This window comes from Mytilus edulis, chromosome 7, assembly GCF_963676685.1.
Source record: "Mytilus edulis chromosome 7, xbMytEdul2.2, whole genome shotgun sequence".
NCBI lineage: Eukaryota > Metazoa > Mollusca > Bivalvia > Mytilida > Mytilidae > Mytilus > Mytilus edulis.
The window spans coordinates 66235547-66250758 of NC_092350.1; the positions used below are offsets into that span (position 1 = coordinate 66235547).

At 31.2% G+C, this 15212-nt stretch overlaps 1 protein-coding gene across 1 annotated transcript; it reads right to left on the reverse strand.

The window, feature by feature from the left end:
- Positions 1–4203: 4203 nt before the first annotated feature.
- On the reverse strand, positions 4204–14389 carry LOC139482020 (fibropellin-3-like). Its single transcript, XM_071265655.1, has 8 exons — positions 13848–14389; positions 11692–11700; positions 10057–10161; positions 7339–7371; positions 7018–7053; positions 5911–6068; positions 5129–5242; positions 4204–4315 (listed from the first exon to the last, which is right to left on the reverse strand). Exons 1-8 carry the CDS (start codon positions 13966–13968, stop codon positions 4226–4228), a joined length of 666 nt encoding a protein of 221 aa, XP_071121756.1. The 5' UTR covers positions 13969–14389; the 3' UTR covers positions 4204–4225.
- Between the last annotated feature and the right edge of the window lie 823 nt (positions 14390–15212).

The window sequence follows — 15212 nt, forward strand, 5'->3', positions numbered from 1 at the left end:
ATTGAAACACATACTGGATCTGGAAGGTCTAAAACGTCCAATGTTGGCATTTTCAATGGTTCAAAAGTTGTCATTAAGAGGCTTTCTGATATTCAGAACGTAATAGGGTATGACACAGCACATATGTATTTCATGAAAGATATCTTAATGCGTGACCAAATAGAACATTCCAATTTGATACGCCTACTCGGGTACTGCTTACGACATTTACACCGAGAACACCAGTGGTGGAATCATGGTGATCTCACAGCTGTTTATGAATATGGGGAAAAAGTCACAATGGAAATGCTTACATCGGATATGAAATCTCGTTTGAGACATGCCATGGATATTGCTGATTTTCTTTTATACTTGAAACATTCTCCTTTGGGACCTCTGCGATGGGGAGATTTGAAACTTGAACATGTTCTGATGATTAACAATAAAATAAAAATCATTGATTTCGATTATTTTAATAATATTGAGAAGGGTTGCAGTAACATTGCAACAGAAAAATTTCAGGAATGTGAATTCAATTTAACTTGTCAAAAAGTTAATGAAAGGAATTTTCAAATAAGCGAATGTCATTCTGTTGATGACTGTAACATTGGTATATGCATTGGTTATAATGCTAAGCAGAACATATATTATGCCAATAACATACTTTTCAGGCATTTACTAGAGCCGGATTCATTTCCTAGGGAGGTTAAATTCGACATTCTACAGCTAAGGAAACTGCTAGACAAAAATAGAACTGATGCAGAAAATATAATCGAGAGGTTGAAATATATTCATGATACTATCCATCTGACACACAAAGGTACTTTGAATCATGATGTCCTTTCAGATCCGCATTGATTATCATGTTCTAAATTTGTTTCAGTATATCAAATACGCCTTTTTGTATTTTAATGTATATCTATTATACCTCTCCAAGCATCAATATGATAAGATAGTTTTACATATGTAAACAACACCACAGCAATACACTATTGTCATTATATTTGCTTTTTTGATGGACTAGAAAAATGTTAAATGGACTTTTCATCTTAATCAAGTCCACTTATACTAGTAAGCATTTTAATAACAAATCAAATGTTATGTGTATTTTCTGTAAGAACATTCGTAATAATAAAATATGAAACATAAGTTTCTTTAATTAAATAAAAATCTTTAACAACAATTTATCACAAAGACTACATATAAATTTGTACAACGATGACCAGATTGATTGATCAATTGGTGGATGGTCATCACTCTTCGTATTAAGAGGCTGTCCAAGTAAATATCAGGCAAATCCTATGATATGGTGGCACAACATAATTTTTTTCCCACTGAATTTTTGGTTCCAATGCAATGTTTATATCATACAAAGGATATGTATGTCAAAGATATTTTTGAATCAACAGTGGATGGCTCAGAAAATGATATGAAAGTTCATTAACAACGCAACAAAATTTTGTACAAAATGAAGAGTTATCTCCCCTTTTCAATGAATTTTCAGTGCTTTCTATGTATTTTTTTCTCTTTATTTGTTGCAGTTAATAAAAAACAACAAAATTCAACTTTGAAAAAGAATGAATTTGTGAAATGAAATAGATGAAAAAAATTTGAAAACAAAATATGTCATGTGCCATCCACTGTCTGGTTTTTCACCCTCTTAAGTGCATATCCAGTATTATTTAAAGAATTCTACAAGAATGTTATTCATGTTATTGTAAACGTTGTTTAACACAAAACTGATTGTCCGCAGAAACACATACTACCATAATCAGAGATATTTTCATAGTTCTGTGGTTCTATTTAATATAAGAAAAATCAATATTATAAAAGGATTGCATTCAACTTTACAAAAATGTAACTAGACAATATACATAGATACTATTAGATAACAACACAACCACCATGTTTCTGACTCTGTACAGGACATTTGAAAAACAAATGGTGGATTGAACCAGGTTTTGTGGCTAGCCAAACCTCGCGTTTTATGGCAGGGCTAAATAAAACGTGAAAATAAAAACATTGTATTACAGGAATACAGTACAAATAAATTCAAGAGCACTAAGGTCAGATACATACATACACAAATAATATAAGAGTACATTGAGACATGTTAGCCTCAGAATAACAACGAATACCTAAACTAATTTAGGAAAGTTTACTGACCACAAAAACATAATAGAATCACGAGCTGTGCGTCTCTAATGTAACGACAACGCCACAAAAAGTAACGTCACAGGTAAATTTTAAAAAATGGATATAAATCGAGATTAGGTTTGTTATTATGTTTCTGTAATTAATTGTATTATCTAACTATATCGGTATTTCTTCTAAATCCAACTGTAAAACAAATAATCATGTGTATTTTATAGTTGCTTTAAACTTAAACCATCTGAATGAACTGTTAGATTTACTAACTTTATTTTTGCATACGAATAGAAAATTTCAAAAAAAAGAAATAGAACTACGAACGATCAGACATAAATAATATACGATCAAAAATTACAAATAAAACATTCTAACAAAATACATGAATGTTGGATAACGTCTTATAAAAATTAACACTCTGCAAAACAGTCATATTTTGGAATAGGTCACGTTTGGTATGTGAAAGACCAGACGACGTAAATGGTAAACCACAATCTAAGACGTGGTAAAATGTCCTTAGTTAGTATAGACACAAAAAAAATATGAATCAAGCTATTCGTGATGGTGTCTATAAAATGTACGGAGTAAAATTGAGAATGGAAATGGGGAATGTGTCAAAGCGACAACAAGTCATTTTCAATCTATCCTCCTCGTAACTTATTTTGAACAATTTCTGCGTATAGAAAACACTCCTGTATATTAAATCTCTATAGTGTTAGCATGCACGAACATAACATGCCCTAAGTATCAACTGAAATATGAAAACAACATACGAATATCAAGATGGAAATGTGTTTGTCATGGTGTAATTATTTATATTTATATTTTCTAACCATGTTGGTTTTTCTTCTAAATCAAAACTGTGTGTAAACAAAAAACAAACTGCGCATAAAAACTTTGAAACCTTCTGTAAAAGACAGATTATCATGATTATAGAGCTTGTATTTTTGGACCTTTTGAACCAAACGCAACTTTTTCTTGCATCAGGTATATGAATATAACTGTCATAAACCCTTTATGTACACATGAATTGGTGTCCTTATTATGCGTCCACATAACAGATATGCACAACAAAAATGCCTAGAGTTTTAATGTTTGCACTCGTTTTTCTCAAATGTTAAATGATTGAATATATGCAAAAGTTACGAGAATTCAAGATAAAATGTCAGTACCATTCATCTTTTAATTTTGGTATGGGATGGGTTTTTTATTAGGAGTTGGTTGAGAAAACAACTATTTATCTGCCATAGGAATTTGATTATAGTTATAAGTGATATCTTAATATTGCAATCGATGGACTATTATGATGTAATTACAATTTTATTTTTATTATCAGAAATAAGAATTTCAGTCGAAATATACAGCAACACAAAAACACAAAAGAAATCGTCAACACATAATATTGTCATTATTATCATTTTTACTGCATTTAACCGTACACTTTCTTAAAAACAACATATTTTCAAAATGCATTGACACCTTAATCTCTCTTTCGAGGGGATTTTTTTGTGAACAGTTTTCAAATAAGTGTATTAAATTAGTTATGGTTGTAGTGTTTTATGGTTTCTGTATTACATAAGTATGATAGAAAAGATGAAATATTGACATCAAAATTAGTACTTGAATTAAGGAGACCAAAATTGTAACTTAGAGAATTAATAAAACAAATGAAGATCAATTTGTTCTTCAAAGTGTTTTGACAATGATCATTTGATTCAAGAAAAACATTATTTATTGAGTTGGAAGACACTTTTTTTTAATTTAAGCAGTTTAATTTTTACATATCAAAACTTCGTATGTGTAATACAGTCCTTTTCAGTGCCAAAACATATATGAGCAATCAAAGGCGGTTTTAAGCAGTTTATTTATAATTATGGTGATATTAATGATAACTCATGTTAACACAGAATTGCTGATTTTTGGCTGGTCATACCAGTGGGCAAAAACCTCCACGAGAAGAGGCAGATTTTTATGATAATATGTTTGACATTTTAAAAAATGATAGAAAAAGGTGAACTTTGGTTCGTAGTTCAGTACTCTATATAGCCTTTAAGCTTCGAAAAATCAAAGCCATCATTTTAGTTATCATCACATTTAATTACATCCAATCAACAGTGTACATAAGATCAGAAGCCGGTGCTGTTACATTGTGAACCATCATGGAACCAGAACAGGACTGAGACATCATCTACAATAGCAAAAAAATGCATATGTGAACAAAAATCAAAGATATTAAATGCATATTATGTAACAACAACAAAAAAAAGAAAGTAAATGCATATATTGAAGGCCGTACATTGACCTATAATGGTTTACTTTTATAAATTGTTATTTGGATGGAGAGTTGTCTTATTGGTACCCACACCACATCTTCCTATATCTCTATATAACGAAAAAAGAAACAAATATAGTAAACGCATAAACATATACATGTAATGTAAATGTAATTGAACACATCTTCTTAATTGTTTTTAAATGTACATCGTTGTCAATTTAATGGATTTGTATGCTATTATTTTACAAGTGAGAGGTGTAGCTAGCTATAAAACCAGTTCTAATCCACCATTTTCTACATAAAAAAATACCTGTGCAAAGTCAGATATATCACATTTGTTGACCTTTTGTTTGATGTGTTTGAGCTTTTGATTTTGCTATTTGTTTAGAGAGTCTTCAATTAGGAATTACCTCGGAGTTTGGTATATTTGTAATTTAAATTTTTCGTCCAGGAAATGACACGAACAGACAATCCAACAGTTAACCATTCGTTTTCTTTTTAATCAAATGATTGATGTTAAAACAAACAAACAAATTTGACACAGAAAACAAAAGACAAATACTTCCTGGTCCAGTATGATGCTGCCTTACTTGCGATCATGCTGCATCACCATATTTTACACAATAAATAATAAACGAAATTGTAAAACATATTTAGTTTTCACGCGATGAAAGTATAAGAAATAAAGTAATACAAATCATATGTTGTATGTAGTAAAACGCATACCTCAATAACACCATTTTGGCAGGATACTAAAATACCAATGGTATCACTGAATCCATGACCTGTCCATTCAGCTATGGGCATATAATGTTTCAGTTGACTGCAATGACTGTTCACCTTTTAGTTGAAATATAATTGTTTATGTGCTAACAATATGATTTGTTTAAATAAAAGTTCACAATTGTCATCTCTTTAGTCGGAAAGTTTTTAATTTAACCGATTCTCATTGTCCATTTCTAGATAGTCAAGATATGCGACAGACTTAACTATATCTGTTGTCTTCTTTATCGCTAGTTCGATGGGATAGATGCGTTCATCATAGTCACCGATTTTTTTAATTATTTAGTGAGAGAACATCATTTATATAGCGGAAATTAAAGTTATAGTATATTTTAACTTCTTTTGTTTCTTTCTAAGAAGTTTCTGTATTGCGTCAGCCTCATAAGAATAAAATGTAAGTGTTTCTATCTGTAATATTTCATTGTCCATTTTATTTATTATTTCAGGGTACAAAATGTATCAAAAGATATTTACAATACTTAGAAAAATTAAAACACTGTTATTAAGCACCCGTTAGATTTGTTTGTAAAATCGCCATGTTAATATAGCTTGTGTCAGGTAATAAATTAATATTGCTAAATCAAGGCGACAGTACTATGTTTTCCGTATTAAAATATGCAGAAAAACTCAAAATGTCCACACAAAAAAAGAAGACCTACAAAGTGTAACTCCCATTTGAAATTCCATGATGATAATGTGTTATGTTTAAACGGATACATTCATACCTGTATTCCCTTTTTCCATTTTGAAAATATTGGAGCTTGGCAGTGTTTCAGAATTAATGCATCAGGCGATTTACCACCACAAGCGTTGGCGTTTTGCATGGTTACACTTTTCCCTGTAGCAAGATCCATAAGTAGTCCCACCTTATCACATATATGGTCTGCAAATATATTTTTACTTTTTACAAAAGAAGAAAAGATGTGCATGACTGACATAAATTTACATTAAAATACACAAGTTTACATATTCGATCGACACTTGACATTTAACAGTCCAGTTTGAGATCAATTAATTTTTTTCACAAACAAGGGGTACTTATATGTACCATGTCGAAAGTGTAACATTTGTTTTTCGTTGGTTCTGTGGGCGTGCGCTTGATTTTGTCAGTGTTTTGTGGACTTATTGATATTTTTTGTATCGTAAACATTTTGTCGTTTGAAATTGAGCATTCTGCCTTTACTTTAAAATTGTAAATTAGAGAAAAACAGGTGCGCTCTATCCTTTTTAGAAAATTGATTAATCGTGATTTATATCTTTCATTTAACACCTTACTTATCACACACAACTTGCACCATACGTTGCAAAGATAGGAACAAATAGTATTGCAGTCGAACTAATGTATCACTAGAATGTCAACACTGAGGTTGTGGGTTCGATTCCGGTACATGACAGGTACGTTTGACCCTAATCTTAATAAGCCAGTCCTTTCCGTTTTTCTTACAAAGATTCGAAACATAAGATGAATCAGATGAAGATTTGTATATTTATTAAGAATTGTTTTTTTTAATTTCATAGTGGTAGACAACACCGAGATACTGTGCCTCTGATGATTTTAACATTCAGAATTAAATCAGGAAGGATATAGAAAAAATAATACACACATGTGTAATGTATTTGTTTTTCGTTCATTGTTTTGTACATAAATTAGGCAGTTAGTTTCCTCGTTTGATTTGTTTTACGTATATCATTTCGGCTTGGCTCATTTTTGAAGGCCGTATGATGACCTGTAGTTGTTTATTTCTTCTTCATTTCGACTCTTGTAGAGAGTTTTCACATTGGCAATAATACAAGATCTTCATTAATATATACACATACGTCATATATTTTACCTTTGGGTGTTGGTTGAGGTCCAAAAGGTAAAATTGCTGTAATGGAAAAATATATAAATAAAGGTCGTATGTACATTTGTAGACAGGAAAACCTGTAAATTTCTGTGTGTGGTATTTTAAAAAATGAAATGGTTTTACATGTGTTAATTTGATTTATTTTGTTGGTTTACATGTTTTATGAATGCTAATGAAGAAATGTGAAATGTAAAATTTGGGATTAACCATGTTCATTTTTGTGATTTAAACATATCCTCAATCAGATAAATGACATTAGCAGTTTTAAGAACAAAACAATCAAGGACTAACATTGAGTATACTTACGGCCTGACCCAACGATCGGCTGTTTTGTTGTAGCTGTTAAATGGAAAACATGATATACAATTGTTTAATGCCAACATCACGTGTTGGCTGTAGCGTTGAACTTAAAACTGCAATTACACAAATGTATGTACTTGTAGAATAATTAGAGAATCAAAGCCAACAGTGTCGAAATATAACAATAACTATTAATTGTAATAACTTTACCGAATTAGACTGTTTACCGGATTTCTAATAACATAAGCACATTTGCATATGTGGAGCATGATCTGCTTACCCTTCTGGAGCACCTGATATTACCCCTAGTTTTTGGTGTGGTTTGTGTTGTTTAGTCTTTAGTTTTCTATGTTTTGTCTTCTGTACTATTTTTTGTCTGTTTGTCTTTTTTTTTTAATCCATGGCTTTGTCAGTTTGTTTTTGATCTATTTGCTTAGACTGTCCCTCTGGTATCTTTCGTCCCTCTTTTGTACGGTAATTGTAACAAAGTATCTTTTAATAAAAGTTTCTTGCAAAAAGACATCTTTAAAATATTACCAGTTCCACCTCATTAGCTACCTATTGAACTGAAAATCCTCTACTGCAAGCTTCTAAACGAAAGCACTATAAATATGAATTGAATAACAAATATAACAGTAAAAGTTTAGTGTTACCTGTTTGACAATTGGTGCCAGAATACCCTGCGTGACATTGACAAAGGTGTCCTCTTACTCCATTATAACAATCACCACGCCCATGACAAGGATTAGAACTACAATCTAAATCAAATTTGATCAATTAGAAAATGTGTGTCTGTAAATTTTATAGGAATAAAAAATGTTCTTTGATATCTAGTTTTATAGGTCTTCTGTCTACATTTGTTCTTTCTGTATTATTATGCCATACTCAATCACGTTGGGTCTTTATATTATTTTTAAATATATAAAACAAGCCTGTTATATGTTGCATAGTATAATTTTAAGATAGCAGTTTAATCTAGTCAGAACCGTTTCAGACCGTTTATCATGTAAAGATGCAAGTATCAGGATTACAAAAATTGCAATGTGTTTTCAATGCTCCACTGTAATATGATATGTTAACTTTGTCTTCCTCTTTGTGTTTCTTATACAAATTGCACGATCGAAGTCAACGGCATCAATCAATCGATAAAATATTTTATGGTAAAATTGAGATTTCCATTATTTTTTGAAAGCCATTACGACATAATACACTGTCAGAGAATATTGGCCAACATATCATAACAAATTTTACAACTTATTTTAGAGAATGATTCAACCTTATTCTTTGCTGCTATTAATACTTATTTTCCTGTCATTTATTTTGTTTGTATGGTTTGTGTACTTTATTACCGACATAATAAAATCCAGCAATGTAAGTCAATAAAGATTATAGATACTACCAGCAAATTCACTCCATATGTATTTTTACAGACATCAAGGGAGTAAATAACTCTTCACATAGAAAAATAAACACCCTTCAAATCAAGAAAATAATTCAATAATAAAAAAATCATGATGAGAAACTAACGATTCAGCCAAATGACCACCCCACTAAACTTCAAGTTGGTGTTCAGTTCTGGCCTCACGGTCATAAAACTTTCGAGCATGATTTTTGTACTCAGACTCGAAAATCGACCAATCAAATTGCTGGATTTCACGTTTCGATCATGATTTTTGTGCTCCGAGCACTGAGCAAAGTTTTATGCCTTCAAGGCCTGGGGAACACTTAACAGTTTCGGTTTTTTGATGTGTTGCTCATGACATAAATTCTAGCACCTCATTCTGTATGTGCCCAAGCTAATCACTTATCAATCAGTATTGTCGTTAGTTTCTTTAAATCATATTCTTTTTCGTGCATTGTATTTAAAAGCAATCAGGCTAATAGTTTTTTCGTATGAATTATTTTACATTTGTCATTTCGGGATCTTTAATTGCTGACTGTGTGGTAGTAATTCTGCTTTTGACAGATGCATATGACGACCTATAGTTGATAATTTATGCCATTTTGTCTGTGATGGAAATTTGTCTTATTGGCAAATGAGGGGGAATATACCAGAGGAACAAACAAACTCATATATCGAAAACCAACTAACAAATGCATATGACACGGCTAAAAAAGAAAAAGACAAACAACAGTACACAAGATCGAAAATTTAATTCAACACAAACCCCACTAAAAACTGGGACTAATCTCAGGTGCTTCGGAAAGGTAATGATATCATGCTCCACATGTAGCACCCGTCGTGTTACTCATGTTAAAACATCCCGTTAAATCCCGGTAAATAGTCTCATTTGGTTGGTCACATTAGTGAAAAGAGAACGGGATTGAAGTTGCGACATAAGAAATATACATCCGATGATTGAATCTTTGTTCTTTATAGATGGTTTGCATACTTACGATCAATAACTGAAATAAAGAATTGATTACTTATATAAGAAGTCTAAAAAAAGAGAAAAATCACAATATAAGATAACATCAGTAAACACGATAAAAATTACCGCCTGCTTAAAATTATCTTGATCAAATTTTTTCTTGATAATCCGTTAAATGAAGATTTTACTACAGGTATCACATTAACGATATATTATTATCGATGGGAAATAGACCGATATACACCAAATACATGTGCACCTTAAGGTTATTGTTTGTGTTCATGATGAATATTTGTACTGAAAAACAGACTTAATTACATAAACTGTTTTAGTTTAAAAAGTTTAGTGTTACCTGTTTGACAATTGGTACCAGAATACCCTGAGTGACATTGACAAAGGTGTCCTCCTACTCCATTATAACAATCACCACGTCCATGACAAGGATTAGAACTACAATCTAAATCAAATTTGAGCAATTAGATAATGTGTGCCTGTAAATTTTATAGGAATAAAAAGATGTTCATTGATATCTAGTTTTATAGGTCTTCTGTCTGCATTTGTTCTTTCTGTATTATTATGCCATACTCAATTACGTTGGGTCTTTATATTATTTGTAAATATATAACACAAGTCTGTTATATGTTGCATAGTAAAATTGTAAGATAGCAGTTTAATTTAGTCAGAACCCTTTCAGAACTTTTATCATGTAAAGTTGCCAGTATCAGGATTACAAAAATTGCAATGTGTTTTCATTGCTCCACCGTAATATGATATGTTAACTTTATCTTCATCTTTGTGTTTCTTATACAAATTGCACGATCGATGTCAACGGATTCAATCAATCCATAAGATATTTTATGGTAAAATTGAAAGTTCCATTAGTTTTTGAAAGTCATTACGACATAATACACTGTCAGAGAATATTGGCCAACATATCATAACAAATTTTACAACTTATTTTAGAGAATGAATCAACCTTATTATTTGCTGCTAACAATACTTATTTTCCTGTCATTCATTTTGTTTGTATGGTTTTTGTACTTCATTACCGACAAAATAAAATCCAGCAATGTAAATTGATAAAGATTATAGATACTACCAGCAAATTCTCTCCATATGTATTTTAACAGATAGCAAGGGAGTAAAGATTACTTCACATAGAAAAATAAACACCCTTCAAATCAAGAAAATAATTCAATAAATGTAATAAAAAAAATCATGATCAGAAACTAACGATTCAACCGAATAACCACCCCACTAAACATCAAGTTGGTGTTCAGTTCTGGGGAACACTTAACAGTTTCGGTTTTCCGATGTGTTGCTCATGACATAAATTCTAGCAACTCATTCTGTATGTGCCAAAGTTCGTCACTTATCAATCAGTATTGTCGTTTGTTTCTTTATATCATATTTTATTTCGTGCATTGTATTTTAAATTAATCAGGCTGATAGTTTTTTCGCATGAATTGTTTTACATTGTTCATTTCGGGATCTTTAATTGCTGACTGTGTGGTAGTAATTTTACTTTTGGCAGATTGCATGTGATGACCTACAGTTGATAATTTATGCCATTATGTCTGTGATGGAAATTTGTCTCATTGGCAAATGAGGGGGAATAAACCAGAGGAACAAACAAACTCATATATCGAAAACCAACTAACAATGCATATGGCACGGTTAAAAAAGAAATAAACAAAGACAAACAACAGTACACAACATCGAAAATTTAAAACTTATCAACACAAACCCCACTAAAAACTGGCAGTAATCTCAGGTGCTTCGGAAAGGTAATTATATCATGCTCCACATGTAGCACCCGTCGTGTTACTCATGTTAATACATCCCGATACATCCCGGTAAATAGTCTAATTTGGTTGGTCACATTCGTGAAAAGAGAACGGGGTTGAAGTTGCGACATAAGAAATATATATCCGTATCATATCCGATGATTGAACCTTTGTTCTTTATAGATGGTTTGCATACTTACGATCAATAACTGAAATAAAGAATTGATTACTTATATTAGAAGTCTAAAAAAGAAAAAAATCATAATATGAGATAACATCAGTAAACACGCTAAAACTTCCCGCCTGCTTAAAATTATCTTGATCAAACTTTTCTTGATAATCCGTTACATGAAGATTTTACTACAGGTATCACATTAACGTTATATTATTATCGATCATTTGAAATGTGTCCATTGTAATGTCAGGGAAATAGACCGATATACACCAAATACCTGTGCATCTTAAGGTGGTATGGGTGTCTTCCTCCATCTTGGATTGTAAAAAACAGAGAACCAAAGGTTCATATTTTCTATCAAGTTGGCAAAATGGGTTGCAGGAATGCAGATATTTAATGTGATTTTCATTCAAAAGAACCAATTTATAAGAATATAACTTACAAATATTAATATTTTTGCAAATTATGATTAGTTTTGGTTGTTTTTAATTTTTTGAAATTTCAAGGGGAGGTAACTCTAAAACGGTGCATTTTCTGAAGGATTCTACATGAAATTTTCCTATTTTGTATTTAAGCCGGAAAAAACGTACGGTGACCCTATCTTTCCTTTTGAAATTCTCAAAGCATTGTCTGAAAGCTATCTTTTCCTCAAGTATTTAACAATTCTATGATTTTGTTTAGTTTCTAATCACAAAATGTTGTTTTTTCTTGTATAATCCATACAAAATGTGTTATTTTGTCACTTCCTGTAGCTTGAGAAAATGCACGGTGACCTATCATTTTTATTATATTTTTCAACATATATCAATAGATACTACGTTTTGGCAAAGTATGAACAAATTCTATCATTTTTATTTTAGACTCCCATACCACCTTAAGGTTATTATTTGTATTCATGATGAATATCTGCACTGAGAAACAAAGCTAATTACATAAACTTAAAACTGACTGATGAACCATAAAAAGACCAAGGTCAAATAACCCATTTTGGACAGCAGGTTCACCATACACCATTCCATAAACCAACTGTAGGAGATATATTACTTGTGTCTGTGATACAATAATGATAAACCCTAACCAATGAACCACGAAAATGAGGCAAAGGTTAACAATTCCTGCCAGACAAACCTGAAAACCATGCAATCACGACCACTTCACATTGTCAATTTAGATATAATATAAGTTCAAGGAAAGATTAAACATGCCAGTTTGACGGTACACTTTTTAATCATTCAACCTATCAAATTTACAGACCCATTGCATATAGTATATGAGAAATAAACTACTCCATAAACACAAAACTGCTTACAATTATATAAAACACCAAATACAGATGATCTAGTGTTTATTAGATCTAAACATCAAACCGAATTTTCAAAATAATACATTGACCAATCAACGTGGAAAGTAAAGTCGAAGGTAGATGAAATTAAAGTCGGACAACATTCCCTATTCCGAATAAAATTCATGCAAACGTTACCGTAATGATTGGTCAATGTCAAAATCAAAGCAACATTTTAAAAATTAAATATACCTTAAAAATGATCTGATGTAAAAAATGTGTTTATCCTTTTACTCGTAATTAACTGAATTAACTATGAAAATAAACCCATCATAGATACCAGGACTAAATTTTATATATACCCCAGACGCGGGTTTCGTCTACAAAAGACTCATCAGTGACGCTCGAATCCAAAAAATTTAATGATGTCAAGTATATAAAACATCTAAAATTGAGAAAGGAAATGGGGAATGTGTCAAAGCGAAAACAACCCGACAATAGAGCAGACAAAAGCTGAAGGCTACAAATTGGTCCTCAATGTAGCGAGAAACTCCCGCACCCGGAAGCGTCCTTCAGCTGGCCCCTTAAAAATATGTATAGTATTTCAGTTATAATGTAATTCAAACTAAACTCCGAATTATACACAAAAGCTAAAACTAAAAATCATACAAGACTAACAAAGGCAAGAGGCTCCCTACTTGTGACAGGCGCAAAATAAAGTACTTCGCATTCATAAAATTAATATACGACACCGTTGCCGCCAGTTAGTTATCACAAGCGTATGTCTCCATTTTTGCTACTTTTTAAAAGGCGAGAAACAAATTTAAATGTTGTTAATATTGTATTGATTGTAATTAAAGAAAAAAAGGGTTAATGATTTAGTTGGTTTCCATGCTCACCTGAAACACATGTGTGACCTGTGTATCCGTTGTTGCATGTGCATGTAAATCCTATCTGTGTATATTGACAAGTACCATGACCATTGCAGGGATCGGGTGAACAATCTAAATATAAGGTCATCCATTAGTTTGATAAACATTTAACTGAAATACCGTTTTCGGCGTTGCGGAGTTATATGCATTTGTTTATCGATTGAAGATTAGACTGTTAAGTCATGTAAATTTTTAAAATGATATTGGATTTATTTAGTACTAAGATCCGTGTTTGTAGATATAAAGACTTCAAGTTACAAATGTAATTAACCCAATCACGTAGTAGGAACTAATCATCACTTTTGAAATTGACTTATCAGATTTTCACTGCGGGTATAAAATATTTGTACTTTCATTATTTGCTTTGAACTTTTTTAGTACGAAACAAAACAAAATTTATTTTAATGAATACATCGATATTCACAATTATGAACACTCTGTAACTATGCATCTAATCATTTAAGTATACGTTACGTATTTCGCTACAACCTAGAAATCTTCTTCAATCAAACTTACGCTGTGCACCTAAAAGAGTACAACCTGGATGTATTGTTTAAATAAAGGAGCTTTGGACGTTTTAATCATTATTGGTCTAATAACCATTACAACAAATGTTGATAGAAATATTCAAATGTTAATGACTTGCAATATTAGATAGAAACTACACTGATTACGTTAGTATGTATAATAATTTTAATCATCAATAGGATGTATGATCAATATAAAATCTATATCTTTTGATAAATACTTTATAACGCAGAATTGACAAAACTTGATTATTTGGTCATTTTTTTTATATTTAGCTATAATTTTAAGTATAGAGTAATATTTTCTTACTATTATTACAACTTGTTCCTGTATAACCAGCATTGCAACTACATAAGTAACCAGTTATACTGTTAAAACAACTCCCATGTCCGTTGCAAGGGTCTGGTAAGCAATCTACACACATTTAAATAGTAAGATAGGTAAGCCCATGAATATGATAAATAAAACTTAATACAATTTCGTGCGTTCGCAGTCCTTAAAACAAGGTATTTGATAAAACTGGAAATCAACATCAAGTTTAGAAAACCTGTATTACTCCCTATCGTTATATTTCATGATGTTAGTTGATTATTGTTTTCATTTTATGTAAATATCATTTTTTCATCTGAAATGATTTTCGTATATGTCACACTTAAAAACATGTTTCTATAGACAAACATTGGTTACTTGGGATCGTGTTTGTTCAATCTTTATTTTTATATGTTAAGTTTTCTACACTTTTGTTTGTCTCTTGTTCAATTTCATTTTGGATTTCAGTATTCCGTTGGTATCGTCAGTCTCTCT